General features: G+C 48.9%; 1 protein-coding gene across 2 annotated transcripts in view; it reads right to left on the bottom strand.

Annotated features, from left to right (window-relative positions):
* Positions 1-6,399: 6,399 nt before the first annotated feature.
* DHX35 (DEAH-box helicase 35) overlaps positions 6,400-19,459 on the bottom strand; it is a 66,173-nt gene continuing 53,113 nt past the window's right edge. The window contains exons 18-22 of one of the 2 annotated variants that reach the window (XM_079785079.1): positions 19,136-19,265; positions 17,128-17,209; positions 15,057-15,128; positions 14,354-14,465; positions 6,400-10,415 (exon numbers count right to left, since the gene is read on the bottom strand). In XM_079785079.1, coding sequence (XP_079641205.1) covers positions 10,371-10,415; positions 14,354-14,465; positions 15,057-15,128; positions 17,128-17,209; positions 19,136-19,265 — 441 coding nt within the window. In that variant the 3' untranslated portion in view covers positions 6,400-10,370. Of the gene's footprint in view, positions 10,416-13,400; positions 14,466-15,056; positions 15,129-17,127; positions 17,210-19,135; positions 19,266-19,459 lie in introns of those variants that run through there. The other variant, XM_079785078.1, reaches the window with a different exon arrangement.

The following is a 19,459-nucleotide window of genomic DNA, read 5'->3' on the forward strand; positions in this document are numbered from 1 at the left end:
CACATCCCGAGTGGCTCCGGGTTCTGTGGCCCAGGCCTCAGTCAAGCCAAGAGACACAGGCCAAACAGCAGGCAGCCGGGCCTCCCTCCCGCTGGCCTCAAGAAACAAAGACAGTTTAGCAAGAACTCCCCAGCTAAGCGGTTTTTTTAAGACCTTCAGCCAGCAGCCGCCGGGCTGAGCTGAACGTCTCACTTTATTAGTGAGTTTGGCCTTGGGTGTCTGGCTGTTTGATCAATCCTGCCGGGGGTCAGTGATATTTCCTGCGGGCCCCCGCCCCCGCCCCTGCCTCCCCGCGCACCTGATGAACAGCGGTGCCCCTGGACCGCTGATCACCTATTGATTTTTGCGCAGGAGGCTGCCTCCGCCGCCAGCTGCCATCTCCAGCCCTGTCACCGGGACCACTTGGTGACTAACTGACCCCCCAGGCCCCTCCCAGGCCCCCCCTCACTTCAGACCCAGCCCCCTCCCTGCTGGCCCATCCCGCCCGGCTCACTCTGTGTCCAGTCCCTGCCCTGCCTCTCAGGGCTGAGTGCTAGAGCACAGACACCCAAGTCAGAGTCTTTTGCTGGTGACCTGCCCACCCGCCAGTGGCCGGCCTTGAAATCCCAGCTGTATGGCCTTGAGCACATCCCCTCAAACCCTGTGCCTCAGTTTCCTCACTTGTAAATCTGGGGCATATTAAAACCTACCCATCCTGTATTTACGACAGCAGTTTCCAAAGTATGTTCTGAGTCCCTTCCGGAGTGTCCGTAATAATTAAAACTATGCTCATTAAAATGCTAAGATGTTATTTGCCTTTTTCATTTCGAATCAAAGTTGGGTTATTTTCAGTCTCGGCGGAGTGTGCCAGAGGCTGCAGGCCATGTGCTAGTCACACGCCTGCGTGCAGGCGCAGCTCCGGAAACCAGCTTCCTATGACGCTGACGCTGTGGAGACGTGCAAAAACGTAAAACGGGCCACGCGTCCTTCTCCCTAACTGTTTTGTGGGGGGGATGTAGTTATACCTCATCAGATATTTATGTGAGCATGTGATGTGTTTATTATTGCGATTTTAAATAAATTATCCACAAATATTACAGTTTCTCAGCTGTTACAGTTGCTCAGCTGTAGCTTCACCCGTGGTAACAGTGACAGACCCGCCCCGCGTGGCCAAGAGCACTTTGAGATCCTCAATCACTTTTAACAGCAGAGAGAGCTCTTGAGACCGACAAGTTTGGGAACGGCTGATACAAGAAGCCAGCACAGTGCCTGGTTGTTATTATTCATTGTCATTAGGAGTAATTATCACTGGCGAGTTCAGCACGAGAGCTGAGAGTTCTCATGGGTGTGGGCTGGAGACCCTGATTAGGGATTGAGTTCCTGAAGCCAAATGGCAAAGGTGGGGTCCCTCCTGCTGGCTCCTGGAGCCCTCCCTGCTCTGCCCCTGGCAGCCCTCCCCGCCTGGCACTCACTGTCAGCTCGGGGTCCCAGCCCCAGCGCCAAGGGAAGGGCGCACCTGGCCGACCCTCAGCCGGGCACCTGGCCTGGCTGCCTTGTGCTGCGTGCCGGCTCAGAGTCGCCCAGACGGAGGCAGTTGGTGCAAAGCGGGCAGAGGGGATGTAATAATAATAGCAGCCGCCAGGTGTCCGGCGGTGTTGTAAGCACTTTAGAAAAGTTGTCATTTGATCCCAGCAACAATCTGATGGGTTGTTTTTAAATGTACCTGGGGTTTTATCGTAACCGGGTTTGGTACGATGACAGACTTGAAGGCAACTGCCTTGGAAGAAGAGTTTAGTACTCACAGTTCCCAAGAAGAGGGGCACACCCCACCATGTAGGAGAGCACCGGGGCGGTCAGGAGGCAAAGGAGTGGGGGGCTGGCCGGGGCCAGAGCCTCTACTGTGGCTTCACAGGAAGGAATGGACATGGCTCCAGACTATGGGGGTGTCCTCCTTGTCTGGTCCCGGTACCTGGCCCTGGGGTGGTATATTAGCTTGCAGGGTGGGGTAAAGGAGATGGTTGGGGCAGGGCTTTAGATTGGTCAGTTTGCCGATGCAACGTGCACTCAAGGAGGTTGTTTAGCTAGTCCTGGGAGAGACAGTCCCTCCCTGCGTCTGCAAGTCCAAGTCCACAAGACGTCAAAGCATCAAGACACACACACACACACACACACACACACACACACACACACACGATTAATGCAGGGATGTATACTATTATTGTCTTCATTTTAAAGATGAGGAAATTGAGGCAAGGGCTTAAGTATCATGTCCAAGGTCCACAACTGGTACGTGGTGACAGCAGGACTTGAACCCAGACACTGTGGGCCCCAAGGCCATGCCCTTAACCTCGCCACACCACACTGCCTCGTGCCAGGACTGCTTCCCAGGCGGGGCTGCTCACTAGCTGGCTTCCATTAGCCCAGGGCGTGGCCGTGGCCTCCACCTCCTGGCACAAATGGGCTCAGCTCCAGCATCAGGCTGTAGCTCTGAGCACCATGACCTTGCGTAATGCTGCCTGGTAGGTGCCAATCTTGTTCCACTCCCCAGGTTCTCTGGCCATGCCAGACTCCAGGAGAGACGGTTGCAATGGAAGAAATGTGGACACGGGGTGGCCTGGGATGGTCTAGACATCCCCCTGCCCTCAGATTTATTGTGGCCCACCTGCTCCTCCTTCCAGGTTCTCGGGTCTGCAAGGCCCCTGATGGTAGAGCAGGGCCTTGTGAGCGTGACGCTTCACCAGGGCGGCCTCACACCCCTCCCTGCTTCCGCGAGTTCCACTCTGAAGGACCTGGCAAGCCAGGCCAATCACTAAACTCCGTAAAGGTCGGCTGGGATTATTTGTTGGTTATTATCATGCACTTGACCTCTAAACTGGGGAGAGTCATACCTTCCTTGGGAGTTGGTGGAGATGTGAGGACCTGCTCTGAGCAGGGTGGGCAGAGCAGAGGACTCAGTCATGGGCGATGGCGGGGAGGCTCCTTCCATTCCGAGGCGCTCAGGCCGGGACCACAGCCGCTGGGAGCATGCCTGGTGGGCAGGGGGTGAGACTGCAATGGCAAGGTCACAGGTCTGGCGGGCTCTGGGCACTCGCTGCCCGCGGGACCAGGAACACGACAGGTTTGTCTGGGCGGTGCAAACGCGGGGCGCCAGCGCCCCCTGCCGGCCGCCGCACGCAGCACCGGCCCGAGCGTCCCGCGGCATCCACGGGTGCTAGCGACAGCGGATCCCGCAGCCAGGGCTGGGATTGGGGACAGAGGGGATGTCCGTCCTTGCCCCCTAGCAGGCCGGCCCGAGGTTGAGAGCACCGACAAGCCTGGGGGTGTGGACCCAATGCGAGCTGCACCCTCCTTGGGCAAAGCCTCAGTTCCAACTTGTAAGGGACAAAGAGGAAGGGGCTCGCCTTTCCCCACCGCCAGTGTCTCCTCAACCTCTTCCCCAACCGCGTCCCTGCGTTTCCTACGGACCACCCCTCACCACCACCACCACCACCACCCCTCGGGCGTGACCCTTTCTGCAATTCCAGTCACAGTATGCTGCTTCTCTGCTTTCCTAAGGCGAAATGGTTGTTGCATAAAACATTGCTTCACTATTAGAATAAATCCGGGTCAGACAGACCCAATGGAGCTGACCAGGTCAGCGCCACCGACCGCCCAGGAGTCACAGGGGATGGAGGCCCCCAGATCTCCAGGCTGGTTACCCAGAAGGGGCCAGGCATCCCTCCAAGATTACCATGTGGGTCCCAGTTCCAGGCCAGGCTTCAGAAGCCCATTAAGCCATCATGGCCTGAGTAGGGTGTGATGGGCTGGGCTGGTGTGCCGGGGGGCTGCAGGACAATCCACCCCAAAACTTGGTGGCACAAAAACCACCATTTTATTATGCAAACAGATTCTGTGGGTCAGGACTCCAGACAGGGCACCGTGGGGATGGCTTGTCTCTGTCCCTGGGTGTCTGGGTCTCAGCTAAGGGTGATGCAGAAGGCTGGGGTCTGGCAGGTTTAGGCCTGGGGGAAGCGCCTTCCAAGATGCCGTCTCCATGGGCATCCTGGCCCAGGAGAGGCTACGGCAGTGCAGGGACCTTTACCCTAATTCTGGCTGGAACAACGAATTAATCAATTGGCAAAAATCAAATGTCAAAATCTTACTCCACCTGGGCCCACTCAGAACTGGGCCGGGCATGGCCACAGTCCAGGAGAGCCGACCTTGGTTTATAAATCTGGGAACAGGAGACCTGCCCCGTGTCCCTCGTCGCTGGTTTCCACGACCCCACTCACCCCTGGGCCAGTCACTGTTCCAGAATCTGCCCTCCTTCTGAGTCTGCAGCCCACGCCAGGCTGATTTATAATACCTTTCTCCGAGCAATGAAAGTTTTAGAGATAGACTTAAATTTAACAAGTTCCCTGATGGCCTCTTCCAATTTGCATGTTGCCTCACTAACCTGGCCCAGATTTCTCCTCCCTGTGAGGCGATTCTTGGAAAACCAGACCCCAGTGCTAATTAAGAGGATTCTAGATGACCAGCCAGCCAGTGATGAGAGCAGGAGGGGGCAGCAAACACAGCTGAAGTCCATAGGCTCCCTGGATGATAAAAGGTTACCAACGGGTTTCCAAAGTCTTGGCATATCCTGTTCTTTTTAGCCCCATAATGATCCAGGCCAGTGCTGAGGGCAAGAAGGTTCCGGAAGAACAGTGCCAGGAGCTGAAGGGACAACAGTCCCTGAGGGTTGAGAACACGAATTCCATCTTAAGGATGCTGATCGGCAGGAAGGACTCACAAGGGCATCCTCTGTCCCACAAGCTCCTGTCTTGGAAATCTGGATGACCTGTGTCCAGATAAATCCCACTTTTTTTCCTTTTTTTTCCTTTTCTTTTCTTTCCTATCCTCACTCCCATCCTCCCCTACCTTCTCCAGGCAACCCTTCTACTGTTGGTTTGTACGTGTTTTTGCAAATGCATTGTTTCTTGTGTGCACATATTTTTAGTGTCTGTAAATGATAGTGCTGCATATTCATTTTTTTACTTTTTTAAATAATTTTTTTATTGATTGCAGAGAGGAAGGGAGAGAGATAGATGAAACATCAATGATGAGAGAGAATCATTGATTGGCTGCCTCCTGCATGTCTCCTACTGTGGGGGGATTGAGCCTGCAACCCGGGCATGTGCCCTTGGCCGGAATCGAACCTGGGACCCTTTAGTCCACAGGCTGATGGATGCTCTATCCACTGAGCCAAACCAGCGAGGGCTTTTTTACTTTTTTGACTCAGCTATTTTTAAGGTCCACGGTAGATGTCGTCTGTGGCTTGAAACTGCTGTGGTACTCCGTGGTGTCACCCACAGAATTTCCCTGCACATTGTCCCCGTGGTGGACATCACTCCACCCCTCCCACAGTCACACTGGATGAGCATCCTTATACACGTCTCCTTATGGACCGAGGTGAGAATTTTGTTGGGGGCATTTACCCACACGTGGAGTTTCTGGAGAGTGGGTCAGGCACATACTTCACTTGATGAGTTGTATCAGGTAGCTTTCCAGGATGGCCACACGAGCAGAGCACCGGAGTCCCTGTCTCCCTGCCAACACTTGGCATTTCCGCCTTTAAAATTTGTGCTCATCTGATGGGTACAAAGTGGAAGTTGTTGCTTTAGCTTGTGTTCCTCTGATGATTGAGTTTGAACATCTCTTCACAGACTTGGTAGACCTTGGGGTGTCTTTCTACAACGTGTTCATTCCCTTCACCTACTTATTCCTATTGGGGTTTTCTTTTTATTGTTGATTTGTAGGAGCTCCTTATATATTCTTGACAGTTAATCCTTCGTTGGTTTCAACCATTGCAAATATCTTCTCTCAGCTCCCACACCTACACTTAGGCCTTTTGCCAAACATGAACACAAAATTAAGCATACTAAGATATGAGAAGGGGAGTAATGGGAGTAAAATGAAGTGGGAGGTAAATGTGAATTTAGAACTCATGTATTAAAATGAGAAAATAAAAACAATGGAAGAATATATTTACAGAACAACAAAACTAAATGAGGTTTCTTTTGTATCATAAGTACAAAATAAAAGTTAAAAACAAATAAGTAGAGTGTAAAAAAAAAGGACAAATAAGTTAAAATAAACGTTAAGGTAAAAATACTTGTTGTTGTTGTTAGTTCTCACCCGAGGATATATTTTGCCATTTATTTTTAGAGAGAGTGGAAGAGAGAAAGACAGAGAGAAACATCAAGCTGGGGAGGAGCCTGCCACCAAGGTATGTGCCCTTGACCAGAATCGAACCCAGGACCCTTTTGGTCTGCAGGCTGATGCTCTACCCATTGAGTCAAACTGGCTAGGGCTAAAAATACTTTTTAAAAACAGTATAAAAAGGAAGCAACTTTATGATTAAAAAAAAAAAAAAAAGGAAGTGGTGGGGGGCTGGTCTTTGTGGCCATTTTTGAGGCATCATCCTGTGCACCAGAAAGTTGCCAATTGGCTTGTCGATTCCCTGTCAGGGCACATGCCTGGGCTGTGGGCTCGATCCCCATAGGGGGCATGCAGGAGGCAGCCCATTGATGTTATGCTCCCAGACTGATGTTTCTCTTTCTCCCTCTCCCTTCTTCTCTCACCAAAAATCAATAAAAATATTTTTTTAAAGGTGGGGAAAATAATGCAGAAGTAAAAGAGGTAAAAATTAAGGGATGAAGGATAATCCCAAGTGGAAACAAACAAAAACAAAAAAAAACAAAGAAGAGCTAAGAGTAAACACAGTGACTATGCTAAGTGAACCCAACTGTACTTCCAAACAGAAAACGAAGCAAGTGGGAATGGAGAGAGAAAAACCCGAGTGAAAGCAGACTGCAGCAGGGTCCAGACGCAGTGTTCCAGAGGCAGGAAGGAGCCTGTGCTACCTTTGAATCATGTCAGGTTCCGCCCATCAGCCCAGGCCCTGGGGCAGCAGCTGTGCTGGACCCTCGCCTGGCTGTGGAGACTCTGGGCATCACCACTGAGGCGTCCCCACCACACCCACTCCCTCCTGGACCTCCCCACCTCCTTTGCTTGCTCCTTGCCTTCAGTAGAACCCGGGCCAGGGGGAAATGCTGCCTCAGGAATCTCTTTGGCAGCAAGGAGGCAGCCATTTGAACAAGTCCAATGCCACCCAACAGTGCACCAGGTACCAGCTCCGTGATTCACCGGGGACGGCAGAATGTGATCTTGTCAGAGGGAGCAGTGACTGAGGACCCAGGGACAAGCCCTCTCCAGGCCAGCCATGCTCCTCCCACTAAGTGGCCAGCTGTGTCCCAAACGATGTAATCGGTTGTTACCAGTTCCGATGACAGAAAAAAATAGATTAAGCTGACAGGCAGTCCAGAGTTCCATCACCCCCTTCGGCACAAGTTGGAAGGCCGAGGAAAAATCCAGATGAGTCATTAGAGAGTGGAAATCCTAGTCTTATCTAACGGAACAGTAAGTGATTCAGGGGCCAAGTCCTGCTCATTTGAATCCTTCCAATTATGTAAAGACAGACTCCCCAGCTACTCCAGCTCACTTGAATTTCAGGTGCTTGGGAGGACAGACCCATTTTCCCGGGGCCCTGACGCTTGGTGCTGGTGTTGCCAGCTGGCCCCCAGTCTGCTCAGCCCACCACCCCAGTGGTTCCCAGACTTGGGGATTTCATCAGTCGGTATCTGTTTTTGTTTTGATTGGTTTTTAATTAGGAGGCTGATGTAAGATTGTTAGTATTTTATTGTTCCAAGGAAAACATTTTTTTAACTATCATCATTTTCTAGAAGAAAGAACATTTTCAAACCAAAGAGACTACATGGTCTTTTAGGTAGAATAATTTTGAGCCTCATGAAATGCTCATTATCCAAGTTCCTCATTTTGACAGGGAAGCCGAGAAAAACAATGCCCAGCACCAGGACCTGCCTGGAGCCAAATTCCAACCACACTGCCATTCACGCAGTTCCCTGGCATCCTGTCGCGTTCTCAGCTCCGCTTTGCAGCCATTTCACAGGGTTGATGGGGGGAGGGCACAGGGCTGAAGCCCCTAAGTCAGCATGACCATGAGGCCCGTCCTGGAGCTACTGGACCAGGCCTCGGAGTAGACGGGTCTGCTACTTGCCAAGCTCCAGCCACACGGTTCTAACATGGTGGCTCAGAAGCCACTGGTGATGGGGATGGGGAAGGGGAACTGATCACAGTGCTTTGGGGGAACAGAGTGGGTTTGGAATGAGATCTAGGCACGAGGTAGGGTACCACCTGTGCAAAAACAGATGTATCAACTGTCACTCAAATCTGATGCTCCTCCTGCCCTCCCAGCAGCTGGCTCACCTTTCTCCCTGGTCTTGATGTCCTCAAGTCCTGTCCCCAGCAGGAGGCCTGGCTGGCCCAGGGGATTCCTTGGGAGACCAGCCCTGGGAAAGAACCTCAGGGCATGAACCACAAGCACAGAAATCTCCCGTCTCTGAGCCTCCAGGACCCCACTGCCCACCGCACTCTCCAGCAGACGCCCCTCCACTTCTCCCGCAGCACAACAGGACACTGCAGTATTGGAGAAATTCACTAACGGTTTTGAAAATCCATGCCGAGCCTGAGGGGACTAATTCTTGTGGAACCACTTGGGGACGGTCTTGTGAGTTGCTAGGTGACCAGGCCCTGCTGGCCACTGTCTCATCTCTCAGCCAGGCCGGGACATCACTCCTTGACAGGTGTGTGGTTCTTCAGATGCCTGTGAAGGCTGTGGCTTTACAGCAACAGTCTCCGTCTGTGACAAGTTCTCTACACACTGTGGACTGCAGCATAACACAGCTCAGGCGCCTACCCTGGGCGGCGCTCTGAGAGGTGGGTGCAGGCAGATGCGCTCAGGACCAGACACCCACAGGCAGAGGCGGCCAGTGCCGCCGGGTTCCCCTACGCTGCGCCCCCCACCGTGGTCTCTCATTTTGGATCTCTGGTCTCACTCAGAGGGGGTGGATCCTGCACTTTCCTCCTTCCACCACAACAGAAGCTTATGAGGACCAGCCGTGGCCCTAAACTCAGACTTTCTACAAGTACTTCAGACCTCTCTACAGGAAGACCCCAATCGAACACTGGCAAGAATCCCCAGGACTTCATTTAAACCACGTCCCATGGTTTGCTGTAGTGAGGCCTTGAGGGCATGTGGTCATGTGACCTTGCTGGGTGGGCTTCCTTGTCAACCTGACCCCTAAAGCCGCTGCATGCCATGGCATCAGGTTTCTTAGCTAATGCCAGGCCCTCACTCGGGAGAATGAAGTGGGCCATCTTAAAACACAGACCATGAGAACTGGGGTGGGAGGGAATACATCTACTTTAGGTATAAAGGTTTACTATTATTGACAGGTTATCACTATAAAATGGAAATAAAATTGGCATACACGTTTGGTGCCAAAGTGGCAGGTACATACTAAGATCAGTACAAAAATAAACTTTCAAACTACAATTTCTTAAATGTCATTGAAACAGGAAGGTGACCAAATCTGGACAGGTCACGTGTTGAAATGCCAACCTCTCAGCAAAGAAGCCTGGGCAGCAATGAAACCAGTGCCTGCTGGAAGAGCTGCCCACGTTCTCGCAAGAACCCGGCAAACGAACAAAAACAAATGCATAAGTTCTGTTCCTGAGCTAGAGAAGCTGAGCCTCTACGCTGCTGTGAGTTCCTGCCGCAGAGGGTCCCCGGTGGGGCTGAGCTAATGGACATTCATGAGTGCTCCGCTGGTGGCAGGGGACGTGGTGTGATACGCGGAGAAAGCTGGCCCACTTCTGAAACAGAAACGGTTTGCTAACAAAGAACGGTGCTTGTGAGTCATCACCAATCCTGAGTGTCTTCTGGCCGCAGATAAACGGACGTGCGCGAAAGGGGGACCCAGAGCTGCTTGGTCCGGGAGCCCTCGGTGATTTTGGTGGAAACCACAGCGTTTCCAGGGTTTCTCCCTCCGGGATACACAGATTCCCATCTGGCAGCGGACCTCACTAGCCGACACAGCTGTGGCCCCCAGGAGAGAGCCAAGCCAGCCCAGCTAACCCTCTTCACTCGACATGGTGCCTCAGCCGGCAGCGGCTCACTTTCCTCCTCGGTCCCCATTAAGCTGGGCCAGGACGGCGTGCCTGTTGGAAGTGGCATGCTGGGTCAGTGAAGGTGCCGAGTGACCAAAGAGCAAAGCCCTGCCAACTCCCGCTCTGCCTGGGTGCAGCTCGGCAGGGTGCCTGCCCACGCACAACTCCTCCGGATCCCAGCGAGGAATGCAATGCTGAGGGGAGCGGGAAGAGGGGGCCAAGGAATGGGCGGCGGCCCCCATCAGAGCAGCTGAAGGTCCGCATGAGCCACGGACAGCTCACCGCGCCCCGAGCTGGGGGCAGCAGCAAGGAGGAGCGGGCCCCAAGCAGCCCGGCTCTGCTCACTGGTCTTGGACCTTGGCCCTTTTGGCTTTTAGGGACAGGTGCTGCAAGAGAAAAGAGAACCTCGTAAGTGGGGTTGGTTAGACAAAGAAACCAGACTTCAACACCAGGCCCATAGAAATAACAAATCAGAGCTTCCATCCGGTTTCACACCTTCTCGGTTAGTGCCGTGCCCCTCGGGCGTCTTCAGGAGAAAAGCACCAGTGAGCAAGAGGGAATGCCTGCAGTAAGCACACAGCCCGAGGCCCAGCCCACCAGGGCTCAACCTGGGCACACAGGCTGTGCGGACGCTGTCAGTGAGACTCGGTCTCCCTCTGCCCAGCCCTCAGGATAGCACTGCAGCCAAACACCTGTGCCCAGGGACTGGCTCAGCTGGACGCCACCTCGTTTCCATGGATTCCTTAAGAATGGTCAGGGAAAGGTATCCTCTCCCTAGGCACAGGAACAAGGAGACGCATCATTTTACCGAGCGTCTCAGATGCAGGCACCTGTGATCCAGGCCCAGGCCCCAGGAAAAGGGTTACCTCCTAGTGACAGGTTTTTCCTTCAGAAATGTTGCTCTCTACCAGCATAAATAACATAAAAAGCATAACATTATAACCATGGGCATCAGATAATAGGACCGACGGAAATAACATTCTTTACATTCTAAGGCAGCAATTTTCAACCTTTTGCATCTCATGGTTGGTACTTTTGCATCTCTGAAATTCTGCAGCACACCAAAAAATATAATTTTTGCTGATCTGACAAAAATATAGGTATAATTTTGAATCATTAACACTGGACAGCTATTGTTGTGTTGGCTGCTCATTTTTTTATTTGACATTCTAAGGGAAAAGCAATCAGTGCACCTGACTAGTCAGGTATTGTGTGTTTTTGTTGTTTGTTTTTAAATATATTTTTGTTGATTTCAGAGAAGAAGGAAGAGGGAGAGAGAGATAGAAACATCAATGATGATGGAGAATCATTGATTGGCTGCCTCCTACACGCCCCCTACTGGGGATCAAGCCCGAAACCCGGGCATGTGACCTTGATCAGAATTGAACCTGGGAACTTTCAGTCCACAGGCTGACGCTCTATTCACTGAGCCAAACCGGCGAGGGCAGGTATTGTGTGTTTTTAAAATTCTTGCAGCACACCAGTTAAAAATCGCTGTTCCAAGGTAAAGCCTAAAGTGCTAGAAATCCTAAAATATGCCTTTACGACAAAGTGTATAAACGTAAGTTTTAAATAAAGAACTTCAGTTCACCAACTGAGGTATCTCTGGTAGCCCCTTAATAATCATAAACAAACAACCAAGAGATACCTAAGGCATGTCACCCTAACACGCGGTGAGATCTTCACTGGAGGAATTCCAGCCCTGACTGCCAACAGGGCCAGCCTGTCATCCCCCGCTACTCAGTGCCCGAGCCCGTTTCCCAGCACACCCACTGACTCGAGACAGCGATCCCCATGGCCTACAGAGAACTGCGGCCCTGGAGAACACAGGGTGCCAAAGACAGCACACCAGCGAGCACGACAGAGAGGGCTGTGTGGACAGGACACACGTGTGAATTTCTAACTGCTTATGCCCAAGAAAGGACCAGTGTAGGCTCTTGCAAAGGTGCTGGTTTAGAGGTTTCCCCAGACTCCAAAGCTATTTCTAAGAATCAGGGGGGTGAAAAAAATTAAGGACTGAAAGGCAAATCTCTGACCAGGTCACCCTGTTTTTCTCCCTGGCTGTGGGTCTTGTTGAATTTTTCTATTATCTCACTTCACTTGATGTGACCCCTACAACTAACGTTAGACACTCCACAGCCTGAGCTTGGGAGCGGGAGATGACATCACCGTGCCTGTGGACCATTTTTGGTGCTCATTTCTGGGAAGAATGTTGAGTCTAAACAAAGCCGACTCCGGACCATTTCAGGCCTCTTTAGAGGGTGAGAGTGACACTGAAAATCATCGGTAATGGAAAGTCACCTAAGGTGCCAGGAACAGCCGGGCATGTCACGAGGTGCTACGCTGTGTTCTACAGGCGCATCTACCATCCATGGGCACCACTGGAGGTCTGCAGGGCTCTTGCAGAAAGCCATTCATTTTGGACTAAAAGTTAATAGCGGTGCCTTTGGACTGTCTCGTTAGGAGGGGCTGTGGTTCTTGGGGAGTTTCAGGGCCTCGCCTGTACAATAAGGTTGGTGAACCAGGCGATTTCTAAAGGCCCTTTCCCCTCTAAAAATAACTGATCACACAATGATCAGAGTAGAGCTGCCGAGATGAAAAGCAGGCATCTGGAGAGAGGAGACAAATGCGGAAATTTGTGTTGTCATTTTCTTCAAACTTCTGGGGCTATTTGCTCTTTAACTTTGTGGGTTTGACCTAAAGAAACTCTATCTTTGAGCTGAGAAGGGAAAATGACTCAGCTTCTAGGTAATTCTGTTCAGCAAGAGCCTCGGACTCTTTAGGGGTCTCCTCTAACTGCCTGCACCTCGTTCCTTGAACAAGCACGTGTACGGCTGGCCATTCTTCCCAACTTCTTCGCCTTTCTAATCACTTCTCTTGGACTTTCCACCTGAGAGGTTTTAAAGGAAAATACTTTCTTTCACTTTAGTTTATCCTATTTTGTCAGCCCAACATACAGAGACAATACATTCAGCGCTGTTATCAGTCCCTGCAGCTGGTCTCATTTTGGGCTGAAATATCTTTATGAGGAAATGCTTGAAATGTTTGTTGTTTGATTGGGTAAGATTTAAATATTTTAAGAAAATGTTTAAAAGACAATTGCCCTTTATATTGCAAGAGAGATGGATGAGATTCTTCCATTTGCAGGGTCACAACTCAGATGTTCCCAGGAGCTGAACAAGGGACGCCAGGGCTGCGCTGGGACGCCTGGAGGGCCCTTTATACAGGCTGTCCTGCTTCAGGCCCCGTTGTTGCTGCCACGCAGAAACGCAAGCTCCATGTAAGCAGATACTTCTGCTTCTTTCAAGAGAAACCTGAGGTGGCACCTCATTTTGATTTGCATCTCTCCATGGACACAGACAATAGGGGGGTGAAGGCCTGGGGTGAGGGGGTGGGGGCAGGCTGGGAGAGGCCAATGAGGGAAAAAAGAGGACATATGTAATACTTCCAACAATAGAGATTTTTTTTAAAAAAGGAACCTGAAATCTATATTTAATGTGAAATCTCCCAATTTTTAAATGTACCAGTCAAGGGTTGAAAACACTGCAGTCTGGTTATAACCCTGATGAAGTTACAGGTTTTGGACCTTCCCTCTGAGGTAAATGATGGTAAAAAACAGATAAAATATCTGATGCAAATGTTTTCGGCACTGGGCAACAGAGAGCACAGGGCTACAACCATGCAGGAGGAGGAAACTCAAGGTGAGCTCTATATTCATCCCAGGTCTCTGCCTGACTGCAAACCTTGGCACACAAAAGTACATCCTAAATAGAGAGCAGTATGCTGGACAGAGGAAACAGGTCAGAAGAGTTCAGGAAGCCTGAGACAGCTGGAATTTACAGAAAGGAATAGCTCCAGAAATCTCTATGGGGCCACCCTTCAGTCTTTGGCTGAGTACTAAGCTGCACATGTGCAAGCCAAGATTCGATAAGGCTGGCCAACAAAAGTGGTTGGGGAGTGGTGAGCTGACTGGGAGAGTCTGGAGGTCTGTACAGTGTGGAGACACTGGAGTTCTGACCAGAGTGCAAAGGCTTCATTAAATACCCTAGGCATTCAGTTGAGACATCAAAAAGGTCATCATGTCATGGGAGTATGGCTACTTTAGACCAGTCCTACTAAAGACCAAAATCAAGCCTCAGTGAGATTAAACTATAAGCAAGTACTTTTACCCAGAATGGTCAGAGGATATGGTAATGGCCATTTCACCTTATGTGCTATCAGGGGGATAATTTCAGGCAGTGAACTGGGGAATAAGTGTGTGTTTAAAAACATGAAGAGGCAGGTTAACAGGCAGTTTTGGGAGACAGACTCTGTTCATTCCTACCGTTCCTTGTTGATAAAAGTGTGGAGCCAGCTCCAACAGCCAAGCAGATTCAATAGCAGTGACATCTCTCATATAATATTTGGAGGTTTGTATAACTTCATTGTAGATAACCCTGAAACAAGAAAGAAACATGAGCTAATTTCCTATATCTTCTGATGAGAGTCAAAAATCACCATTAGAACTGGTCACCTTTACTAGGTGTGTATTCTGTGTGCTAGGCACTATATTCACAAATGCACTGAGAATAAGAGTGTCCATTTCACAGATGAGACTTAGCTCCTACATGATTTCTGAAACATCTCAGCCATCCCTGACTCTCCTTGGTACAGGAGGTGCCAACCTCAACTCTTCATGCACCCCTCTCTCAAAGTCCTTCTCCTAAGACACTGAAATCTGTGGTGTCTATCTCTCCAAGGTAACTATAAATTCACCTGGATCTGAATTCATCTCCACACAGCTGTGCTCAGTGCAGGGGTTAGTATGTTTGCTGAATGGATGAGTGAGTACAGGATCATCACCATTTGCTTAAGGGGCTCTCTGATAGAGCAGAAATTCTATAAACGACCCAGTATAACAAAGTCAATAGCAAAGTGTCCTGGGCGCCTGTCCCAGGCGCAGTGCCCAGCAATAGGGGCCCAGAGACGAACAGAACTGGGCCTCTCCTTCGACACATTACAAGGCTACGAAGCAGGAGGTGGCTTACCAGCGAGGGGGCTTCTCTGCATAGAGGACTGACGCAGGGTGGATGTGTAGTTCATGATCGTCACGGATGGTCCTTGTAAAACAGAAGAGTTTTATCTGAAGCACATTATAAATACTTATAGCAAGACTCTCCGAGAGATGTGTTTAATATTATTAAAAATGCATGCAGATTGTACCTCACAGGAACAAAACTATTCTTTCCATCTTCTCTTGTGCCCTTCAAAGGCCCCTCCCCCACTGTCACCCCAGAAGTCAAGAATAAATCATGCAAACAAGGGAAGAAAAGAAAAGCAACACGTGGACATTCAGAAAAAAAGTTTAGAAACATATGGCTCTGCCAGTGCTTATGTTTGTCATTTGTAGGTTCTCTTTCAAAATCATTTCCTTGGAAACAAATGATATAAATTATTATTTCTATTAAACAAAGCTAAATACTAAAGACTATGGGGGAGATAATAATAAGGAAACAAGAAAGCTCAATATTGAAGTATCCATTTTGCTGAGAAAATATTTCAAATTCCAACTCAGATTTGACTCAATTTAATTCAAAAAAACTTACTGAGCACACAACTATCAATAAGATCAGATCACAAAGGAGCATTCACACATTCATAGATTAGGATGTCACTGCCCGAACCATAATTACAGAGTTTCTGTGGGTGCCAGGGATCTGTGTGTCAGGCAAGTGTTTCAAGCGCCATGACCGAGCTCCCCTCCAGCACCTGGGGTCCTAGCTGTCCTACCAGGTAGTCTGAGCTGACAGACACTGAACTTCGTCGCAAAGGGACTCACGGACTGTGAAGCCTCCCATGTAACCCATATTTTGTTGAGGACACTGGAGCATTTTTTTAAATGCTACTAGAAATTGCTAATCAGTACTGCTGAAGAGAATGGGGCAATCGAGGTGACAACGTAGTAACGGTGCTCACTGGAGAGGATCACAGGCCTCTCAGCGTAGCCTCCAACACGGACAGCTCAGCGTTGGGAGGGGAGCTCCTGTGATGGGCAAAGAGTCATGATACTGACCGGCTAGACTACTTGGCCTGGAGTGGCAAAAACAACACACCAGAGATCAATGTAACGGACTATACTTAGGTTCAAACAGATGCTAGATGGAGACCTGGTTTCCCCCCCAAAAAAGGGCCCAATGCGGCCCTGGACTTGTTAATAAAGCCCAGTGTCCAGGGCATCACAGCTGACTTCAAGGTAACAGGACTGAAATGTCTTCTGAGGGGAAAAGCTAATGACAAACGAATACATGAAGGGAACCCAAAGAAGAGCTGGGGAGAAAGCCTTTTGACTGCTCCCTTATTAAGTAACAGATTGTTATGATCGCTGCACTTTAAACGGGCTACAGTGAAGTTATGAGACTAAAATGAGCTGAGAGAAGACAGACTAAAAGGAACAATTCAAAGTGGAATGATTTAGTTTGAAGAAAAGAAAGTTAAGCTACACTTTAGCTTTTACTATATTTTAATATACTAAAGGCTGTTAGGTGGGCATCAACCACCAGTGATATTCTTTGCCTAGAAAATGGAACTGGAAAAAACAGGCTGCAGTCTGTAGTGAGGGGGGGGGGGGGGCGCGGGGCGGGCAGGCCCAGCACATGAAGAAACACTGGCCAACATCCAAAGACCCCAATGTGGCCACAATGCACCGGGGTAGGTGGTGGCTTCAATCCTGCAATTCTCTAAAATTATCTGAGCTACCCAGAGACGAAAGTAACTCCTCTAGCAAAGAGCATCTTCAATGGTTCCTTCTAGTCCTTGTATTCTACTACTGGAATGGAAATGTGACCAGCCTCCTGTAAATTGTCATCGTTCTACACCATGTGGATGGACTGAATATTTGAGAATCATTTCCATAAAGTTAAGAGACTTTGCTTAAAGCTATATAGCTAACCTCAACTCACCTTTGGATAGAGGCACGATATCAATAAGGGGAAATTCTTTAATTTCTCTTAAATTAAATTATTTAATTTCTCTCCTTTTTCTGTACAGCAGCTTTCTATGAGTTTTGGACATTTTTAAGATTTCTCCTTTAATAAATGACTTCATAAAGTATCATGTTACCTATAAGCTCCAGTAGAATGAAATCTCGCTGCATTGGCAAAGAATCCCGAAACGATGCACCTCAGAACCGGATCTGGATCACCTACACAAAGTAGCCAACAGAATGATGGATGAGACCCTTGCCTCTGTATATGCTGTGTGCTCAGGCCTGTGCCGCAAGGCCCCACCCCAGGCTGCTTCGAGCCACCTTGCAACCTGCAATGGCTGCTGAGGGAAACATGCTAACGGTGCTGTGCCTTTGACTTGGGACCCAAACCCTCCTGGGCCACAGACGCCCAGACCAAGGCCGGGCACCAGAACTTCAGAGAGCACTCCACTGGCCAGTGACCTCAGGAACTCCTTTCTAGAAGAGCATCTTGTGGGAATGTTCCTCCCACAAGATACAAACTGGGACACTCAAACTACATTATTTCTGTGGTTATAAGCTACAGTGTGTAATTCTTCACAATTTGCAAATGTTCCATTTTAATGGGTGTCTGTATTGCGACAGAAAACATCCTCCAAGGATAAAGACTTCCCATTTATTAGATGATTCTCAAAGGATACATTCCAAATTTTTGTGCAGTGTCATTTATGTGTCTAATGACATACCATATTTCATCAATTCTAAGACTCACTCTTTTTAGTGGTACATAAAATAATGGCATGCTTTACTCATGATAGCATTTAGATTCAATGAAATATAGTTTGTTTATAAATAAGTACCCAAAAGGTAGTATAACTTACAAAATCATCAACAATGTATGAGAATATCAATTTCGCTGCATTTTTACCAGCAATGTTTTGACAAAAAGGTACCTCTTCTTTTTAGCACAGAACTGATGAATCCGAAATTTATACCTCTAACCACAATCTGACCCAAGAAGCAATCCCTTGTTTCCAACTGGCCATGAGAAATTTCCACGTAGAACAGAAGGGGTGAAAAAATGGTTCTTGGGGAGCAAGTGGGAGGAAATCTTGGATATTACAGTACTTAAGGCCCTCAAAGTTCAATCCTTCCCGACAAAATCTTATTCCTTAGTGTTTAATTTCTCTCATTAGGAAGAATGTAATGTAACTTTTCTCCTGGGAGAGGGGTTGATAATGAAAAATAGGTTAAGAACCACAGACGCAGAAGACTGCAACCTCTCTGCTAGGTGACAGGCACTCAATCCCCAACTTACTCGCTGCCTCCTGGCCTCATTTTTCTCATCCATAAAATGAAGATAACACCTGGATTGTTGTGAGCATTAAACGAATTAATATATGAAAGCACTCTGGACACTGCCTGGCCCATCACAGGAAAGTACTAAGGGTGCTGAGAGTACACCCCCAGAGTGCCTGGCACACTGTAGGTATTCAAAAGACAACTGCTGAATGGAGGAGTAAACGTGTCACTTCTCAGAAGTGTAGGTTCTGAGCCACACACAGACCTCCCCTGCTGTAGCCAAGTGTGTCATTCTGAACTTAACTTCTCCCCAGGACTTGACATCTCATCTGTAATATAAAGTGTGGGTAATAATGCCCACACCTCGCAGAGTGGGAGAATGAGAGAACTGTAGGACCTCTGTCACAGAGTAATGTAACTAGTGTGTCCCCACTTCAGAGGCCAGAGATTGTGCCTTACACAGCACTTCCGTCTTACCCTGGTGACAGCCCAGGTTAAACACACAGCACTTGCTTTAAAAATATCTGTATTTCAAAGTAAAATGTAACATATATGTCATAGCCATAAATACTGTCCACTTAAAAGTAATTTTTCTTACAAAGCCTCCATGGGAAAATTAACTATATAATGTGCAATGATCTGAAGGTTAATGATTCTTATGAAAATTTTTTAGCAATAACCCTCGGACATAAAAATGAACCTCCTTAGAAAAAATATGCTACTTTTACACACAGCTTTTCATCGACACAGGTCCAGAACACACTGCGCAGCCTCACACCACACCCCAGGATGAGAACCCTAACAGTGCAGCTACACCGAGCAAAGAAAGGAACATCACCAGCAGCGGCAGCTTATTCTTACCTTCACTCGATATCTTGGGCACTTGAAACTTGACAAGAAGCTTTTTCAACTGTTCTCTTACTGTCGCAGCTCTGACAAGACCCTTGTAATTCAGGAAATGTTCCTGACACCACTGAGAGTTCTTGTTGTGCTACAGAATAATCCAGAAGGGGTAAGAGTGAGGAAACCACAGACAGGTTCTTGACCATAACTAGACTGTGAAGATCTTCATTTTCTCTTCCTGCATTTGCTCACTCAGTGGGACAAAATCTTCAGACCGTAACTGGGCCTTTTTTGGGCCAGATGTTGAGAGATGCTGGCAAGCTCACCATCTGACTGCTCTTT

The sequence above is a fragment of the Cnephaeus nilssonii genome, assembly GCF_951640355.1.
Source record: "Cnephaeus nilssonii genome assembly, chromosome: 11".
In the NCBI taxonomy this organism is placed as follows: Eukaryota; Metazoa; Chordata; class Mammalia; order Chiroptera; family Vespertilionidae; genus Cnephaeus; species Cnephaeus nilssonii.